At 31.1% G+C, this 7,634-nt stretch overlaps 1 protein-coding gene across 7 annotated transcripts; it reads left to right on the top strand.

Moving 5' to 3' along the window:
• Positions 1 to 1,390: 1,390 nt before the first annotated feature.
• Positions 1,391 to 7,472, top strand: LOC100819242 (probable serine/threonine-protein kinase PBL28). 7 transcript variants are annotated; one of them, XM_041012331.1, is made up of 7 exons: positions 1,391 to 2,049; positions 2,163 to 2,350; positions 2,592 to 3,032; positions 3,125 to 3,229; positions 5,917 to 6,039; positions 6,150 to 6,304; positions 7,046 to 7,472. In XM_041012331.1, the coding sequence occupies exons 1-7, from the start codon at positions 1,980 to 1,982 to the stop codon at positions 7,047 to 7,049; spliced, it is 1,086 nt and encodes a 361-aa protein (XP_040868265.1). In that variant the 5' UTR covers positions 1,391 to 1,979; the 3' UTR covers positions 7,050 to 7,472. The 7 variants fall into 7 exon arrangements, with proteins under 7 accessions (XP_040868265.1, XP_040868267.1, XP_040868266.1 ...); XM_041012332.1 differs by lacking the exon at positions 6,150 to 6,304 and having other exon boundaries at positions 1,393 to 2,049; positions 2,592 to 2,766; positions 2,869 to 3,032; XM_041012334.1 differs by lacking the exon at positions 7,046 to 7,472 and having other exon boundaries at positions 1,393 to 2,049; positions 2,592 to 2,766; positions 2,869 to 3,032; positions 6,130 to 6,299.
• The last annotated feature ends 162 nt before the right edge of the window (positions 7,473 to 7,634 follow it).

Below are 7,634 nucleotides of genomic sequence, written 5' to 3'. Positions count from 1 at the left end.
ATTAAAATCAATAAATAAATTATTATGAGTTATGTCGATATAACAAGGTGTTACACCAAACATAGCCTAAGATAAATAACTTCACGATAGTTAATCCATAGGCTCGATGATACACCAAGTAAAGAAATGAAAATTAATTTTCTTTTTCGTTAGATTATACAATATAAATTAGTTTAATATTGTTTAAAAGAATAAGATTTATTCTATTATTAACATGGAAGAGAATTGTATTTATAACTAAAATTTGAATTCAATTTAAATAGTTACAAATTAAAATGTATAAACATAAATTTATATAATTAATGACACAACATTAATTAGGAAGTATGAATTTGAAGATAAAAGGATTTATTCATGATTAGCACATAATATGGACTTCATCTAAATGTATTATGTTTTTTTTTGTAATTTGTTGAAATTGAAGACATGTACTAGGAAGTTTATAATAACTCACATATTTTGTATGAATTATGTTTAATATGATAATATAGATTGTATTCCTTGAATCTTTGTTTTCCTTTTTGGTCTGAGATACTATAAACTATGTGTATATTAAGAAGAGAAAAGAAAATTTTCAAATAAATATCAATTTATTTTGAAGGTTTCTAAATGTAATGTAAAGGATCACACAAAAATGTCATTTTGAAAAATTTTATACAATAGAATAGGGAAAACAACTAGTTTCCATCCACCAAAAGTTGTTGGCTCAAGAGATTCAATTCTTGGATTCCTTAATGAAGGTCTAGTTAGAAAAAAAAAACTTAGTTTCCATCCCTTTCCCTTATTTTTCTCACGACTCCTTCCCGTCCTTTCTTTTCCCAATTCCTAAAGTATACACCCTATGGAGCACAAATAGGGAAAATGGAGTGGAAGAAACTAGAACACTTCAACCACAACCAAGTTCCTAGTCACTGTTCGACCAAAAAAGAAAGGACTGAAAAGAAGAAAAACTCGTGCTCTTTATTTTTCACAGCCTCACAAGTCACAAGTTATTAAATGCTTGATTTTTAGAGAGCATATTTCTCACAAATTACTATTAATTGCTAGCAAATATGATAACCTTTTTAAAAGTCTCCTAAGTATTTTTTTTCCATGCCATAGATTTAATGGGGATGGTAATTGACTAAAAAATAGATCTTGGTTGTTGGGTCCTTGCATTAATGCTCATAGATTAATAGATATACTATTGTTCCTATAGAAAATCAGAATCGTAGTCAATTGCTGATGATGATAGACATTAATAGTAACAACGACGGTTACACCATACAAGAGAAAAGATTAATTTAGGAGCAATATATTTATGATGAAGACTGAAGAGAGCAAATGAAAGGGACCTCCCAACCCCCCCAATTGCATTTTCAAGATGTATAAACAAGTAAAACGTAAAATAGATGAAAATGGAGAATGAGGGTGCAGTTTCCATTTCCTTGTCAAAGTAAAGCACCCCACCACCACCACTTCCCAACCAAAAGACAAGCAAGCAGTGTCTACTTTTCTTTTCCCAGCTTTCTCTTTTCCTTAAAGTACATCTCTTTCGTATCCTTGTGTTATTGAGTATTCTTCTAATATAACTTCACTTGCTCCATGCGTACTCCACACAGGATTCTCTTACTATGAAAATATTTTTATATGGTAAAGGCTCCCTCAAATGCATGCCAATTACTATTCCAATGTGATTCACTTCATGGTTCTTCTTGGAGAAATCCTCATGTATCTCAAAGGGTGTCAACATGGAGTTAGTCATCTCCATCCAATAGAGCATCTTTTTTAGCATTCCAATTGAGCATTTGGTTTGTTAGCATCTACCACTTCAACTCTTAACACACAAAATTTTTAAAAACGACTGCAATTTCAGCCACAACGTTAAGGTTTTTAGACTCTCCCCGACCACATTGACTTCAATATCAACCATCACGGAAAAATCACGACCACAACTACAATTTAAAACCTTGAACAAAACAATACAAGATAGAGTCACCATGCCATTTGGTTTGGTCTCAGCTTGGAACAAGCGTCGAAGAAGCAAGTCTCAAGATCATTCAGACCCTTGTATTTTCTTCCTCCTTTTCTTGCTTTTCATGTTGTAAGCTTGTACTTATACTGAGTGAAATCTCCTTGTAACATAACTAGTAACAAATTATACATTCACCCTCTTTATACAGGGATTTATAAACCTGCAGAGTTTTGGCAGCTTGAAGATCAAACACCACAACCTACAAAAAGGAGGCATAGATCATCTGTTTTCACACTCAGGGAGATGGAACAGGCAACATTTTCATTCAGTGATGATAATCTGCTTGGAAAAGGAGGATTTGGCAGGGTCTACAGGGGCACTTTGAAGTCAGGAGAGGTAATGTGTTTTGGATATAACTTATTTATAACCCAAAAGAAGTCATCATATATAATTTTTAAAAAAATTGTGTAACATAAAAGTTGTAGCTTCCATAAACAAATGATGCTTCTTATATTTACTTGCAATAAAATCACTGAATCAAAATAGCACACAGATTGAGTCATATCAGAGTACTATATGACTCCATATTTGTGATTTAGCCACAAATACATACATACTAATGCATTTACTTCTGAAGGTTGTAGCAATCAAGAAGATGGAGCTGCCTGCAATTAAAGCAGCAGAGGGGGAGCGCGAATTCCGAGTGGAGGTTGACTTATTAAGCAGACTTGACCACCCAAATCTTGTTTCTTTGATAGGATACTGTGCTGATGGGAAGAATAGGTTCCTAGTATACGAATATATGCATAATGGTAACCTGCAAGATCATCTGAATGGCAAGTCATGTACTCAAAATCCACATTATGTGAAAATCTTCTTACATCCATCTTCTATTAATCAATGTGTAATTTTAGGAATTGGAGAAAGAAAGATGGATTGGCCTTTAAGACTTAAAGTGGCACTGGGAGCAGCAAAAGGACTTGCTTATCTTCATTCAAGTTCTTGTCTTGGAATTCCTATTGTTCATAGAGATTTCAAATCCACCAATGTTCTTCTAGATGCCAAATTTGAAGCAAAGGTATGTATAAACTACCAGCAATGACTTATAACATGTTTTTACATATACCGCAATATATAAGTACTGAGTCAAAATTAACAATGCTTATGTAGATATCTGATTTTGGGCTTGCCAAACTAATGCCAGAAGGACAGGAGACACATGTTACTGCAAGAGTACTTGGCACCTTTGGCTATTTTGACCCTGAGTATACATCGGTATGAATCCATGCCACAAGGATCAATTCCTTTTTTGCAATTACATGCATTTTATGTGTGATGTTTTCTATTCATAAGTGATACAGCCATGCCGCACCTGCTAGTAGTTGTTGTATTAATTATGAGGACACTCTCGATCTCTTTTTCTAACACTCATTTTATGATATTGAAAATTATCAATTTTGGTGGGTCTCACCTCTTATTTAATGATTCTCTTACCTGATTTAGAATTGAGACTCACCAAATTTGGTGATCTTAAATAAATTTCAACCTATCATAAAGAGAATGTCACTGGAATTCCTCGTTAACTGTTAGTTTAGTACACTCCTGAAGGTACATTACCCACTCAAACTAAGCCAGCAAATTCAGGACAAACTGATACAGAAATTGGCTTGAAAAAATGTTTGGTTCTCTTTAGAAACATAAGATGAAATTCTTTATCCATTGCAGAATAATTTTTTTTTGTAATTGGTTAGCAGTGAATGATTCTGTGAATATTTTTGTTTATACAACAGATTTGGGTTAGAATCACTGAAAGGCTCAGTATCTGGTTTAGATGGCTTTAAAACCAAGTTGTTTCTTACTCTCTTGTATATTTTCTGTTTTGTTTTCCCATGCAACCAAAGTAGCAAACATGATACACCACTTAAACCTTTTAGATAGGCAAATAAACATGAGTTTTCTTGCCTAGAGGGCTTTCATAGGAGGAGCTGTAAAGAGTTAAACCATTTCCAGGGCGTTCCCTACTAGCTTAATTTTCAGGTCAAGTGATTCTGACAACTTATACCATAGTTTTAATTTCTTTTTCTTTTTTACGTCCTCTGCTGTTTCTTGTCTCTTGTAGAGCCAAGCTTGAACCGAAGTCACACATGACACGACTAGAATAGAGACAAATGTTCCAACTCATAAGAAGCACTTTGTTTCACAAATCACAACCATTTAAAAAGTAAACCAGAACAAATAGATTTTGCCATAATTGGATACGGCTTGGAAGGGACCACTGATCAAATTCTAAAGGGGATAGATAGATAGATAGCTAGTGGTACATACAATTGAATATTGCCACCAAAATTGGTTTAATTATCTATCTACCAAACTTGCCATCTCGGTACGCATAGAAACGATACCTTTGACCTTTCCATAACATAAACAAAAACGGGTACAACATTAATAACACCAAAAAATATCACACCCACTAGTAGGGGTGGAAATGAGTCAAACCAAACTTTAGTAGGCTTGAGTTCGACTTGAGTTGAATATGCAAGGCTTGAGCTTGACTCATTATCTGTCATAAGTTTTTTTTAAAGACTCAGCTCGGTTTACATAAAAGGTCTGGCTTGACCTACGAACCTATTTAAAAGTCTCCTTAAAGACGTCTTTGACCAATTAATTGTTTTAAGATCTAGTGAAATACTAACTAAAAGAAGAAACTTATCAAATTTCGTATAAGTAATATACAAATCCAAAAATAATTGATAAACAAAATCATATTGAATTCAAGTTGTTAAAATAAAAAAAGTACATCAAAAGAAAATAAAAAAAAGTATAGTATTAAAAAATATATGGATTAGAGATGATTTATACTAATATAGCCAAATAAAAATATTTAAATTGTCTGAAGATGTCTTTACAAAACATTCTTTTATTTGGAAGTATTAATCTGGTTGCATTATCCTTTTAACTTGAGTTTTTTTAAAAAAAAAATTTCCACATGCAAGTGAACTCTCTAAGCACTTTATGTCATTTCATCTTGTCATTTATAATGCCATAAAAATGGTATAAATAATGGTTATTATTATTATTATTATTATTATTTAAACAAGTCGGCTTGTCAAGTTTAACAGGTTTTTTTTATAGTTTGACTTTGATCTTTTTATCTAAAAAAACTTTTTAAAAAGCTTGAACTTGATCTTTATAGTAAATAAGCAAAACTTACAGAAACTAGTGAAATACTAACTATGCGTACTTTTTCAATTTGTGTCTTTGTAAAATATTTTACTTATTTTTAATTTATATAAGTTTTTTTTTTAATTTTAGTCTCTATAAACCAAAACTTACAGGAACTATACAAAAATATTATAATATTAAACACACTAAAATTGAAAAAAAATACAAACTTATAAGGACTAAAAATAAATAAAAAATTTACCATGATCAAAATTGAAAAAATATTAATTTACAGGGTCTAAAATTTATATGGACCAAAAATTAAAAAAAAATGTTAACTCATAAGTCCAATAACATATTTAAACCTTAAAAATAATAAGAAAATAAAATAAAATATGTGAAATTATATACTAAAATACAGTCCTTTATATTTTCAGTTTGATTTTTTATCTTTTAAGAAGTTAAATTTAAATTTAATCTTTCATGACTTGTCTTTAAAGTGAATCAAAATAATCATTCTGAACCAATGATCATTATCAATTTTTGAGATACCATTTAAACTCTTTTTTTTTACTGGCAAGAGATAGAACAAATTTCACTTAAAAGTGTATTTTTAACCACAAATATATGTTAGCTAGCTGTTTTCAGATGGCAATCTAAATTCATAGGTAACATTATAACAAAGTCCATAAAAACAAAGAAAATTTTCCTTATTTTTAATATAGATTTTTTTAAGTTGATACGTAAGTGATCATTTTCTGACATAGTTAACAATAATATGTTTTTGCTGTCAACAACAGACTGGAAAACTTACTCTACAAAGTGATGTTTATGCTTTTGGAGTTGTTCTTCTGGAGCTTTTGACAGGACGTCGAGCTGTAGATCTGAACCAGTGCCCAAATGATCAAAACCTTGTACTACAGGTACGTGGTAAATTAAATGTGTGCTTGTGTATTGGATAATTAACGATCGTTAGGGATATCAAGGCATTATAGATGTTGAAGTTGCCATAGTTATTTTCTTTTTTCAATAGAAAAACGTGGGATTGGGAATTGTGGGAATGGTGTTAAACGGATGGAGATCGAGGATAGTAGCAGACCCACAATTCCCATTCGAGGTGTTAATGGAGGAACTGGACTTCGTTTTCTCAACTCTTGTTGTGGGCTCCATTCTCAATTTCATCCTCATGTATCTCTTGGCACCAACCTCCTGTTCTTCTTGTTCCACACTATCCTGGATCCTTGCCACGTGTCACTTGATCATAAAAATAGTAGTTAGAAGTGTGTGTTTAAATTAACTGCAATATATGCATATATATATATATATATATATATATATATATATATATATATTATTCCAAAATAAATCATAAATTAAATCAATTATATGAAATACCTTTAGGTTTGAATAGTGTGATTTAAAAATAATTTTAAGATAATTTATTTTGGATTATAAAAGAATCACTTTTCTATAATAAAATTGCAAGAAATAATATTATTTATAACAGTTGATTAATTATTTAAGATAAAACGATAAAAAAAAAGTTAGAAATAAGCTCACTAATAACTTGCCCTTTTCAAATTTCCGTATCTTCGAAATGCTATTTTCTTTGTAAAAAACTTAATCAAAGATACAAACCAATTTTCTACTAATACCAAAAAGATTGAACAATTTCTTAAGTATGTGATCATGAATTTGATTTCTGACTCATACATAAAAAAAATATATGTTAAGAAATGTTGATCCCTTAAATAGATCATAGTGATCAGTATCTCAGGCGATGATTAGTCTTTAGCTTTTGGTCCAAGATACCTTGATTTACACTAAAACAAATTACATTTCTTTTGACTCTGGTTCACAATCTAAATGCTTATTAAATTCATAATATTTAAACATTTTTAAATTTATGGTTGACATTCAATTGTATAGGTGAGACACTTACTGAATGACCAAAAGAAGCTCCGTAAGGTGATAGATCCAGAGATGACTCGAAATTCTTACACCATGGAGTCTATATTCATGTTTGTCAATCTGGCGTCACGGTGTGTTCGTAGTGAGAGTAATGAGAGACCTTCAATGGTAGATTGTGTCAAAGAAATCCAAACGATTTTGTACACAAATTCAAAGGGTTTGGAAATGGTTATGCATAGCTTGAGATTGGTCTAATCAAATGAAATCCCAAGTGTAGATTCAACGATTATGATAGTTTTCCAACCACTTAATTATTCTATTAATTATTTGTAAGTTCTCCAATCCATGTAAAGACCCCAAATTTGGATAGCGTGACCATCAACTATTTGGCATGATATTTCGGTGATTTGGATGATCGTATAAGAGAAGAGGAGATTATATCAAACCATGGTGGACAAAGTTAAAGGTGCACTTCCAATTTCTATGGCATAAACAAACCACTTCAGTGGAAAATCTCTTCTTGAATCCTAACATTATTATGTTGTTTTGGAATGATTGGCTTTTTTCAATAGATTTAATACGCCATGTTTGTCAAATTAATGTATAA

This window comes from Glycine max, chromosome 18, assembly GCF_000004515.6.
Source record: "Glycine max cultivar Williams 82 chromosome 18, Glycine_max_v4.0, whole genome shotgun sequence".
Lineage (NCBI taxonomy): Eukaryota > Viridiplantae > Streptophyta > Magnoliopsida > Fabales > Fabaceae > Glycine > Glycine max.
This window is presented reverse-complemented; position numbering and strand designations above follow the sequence as displayed.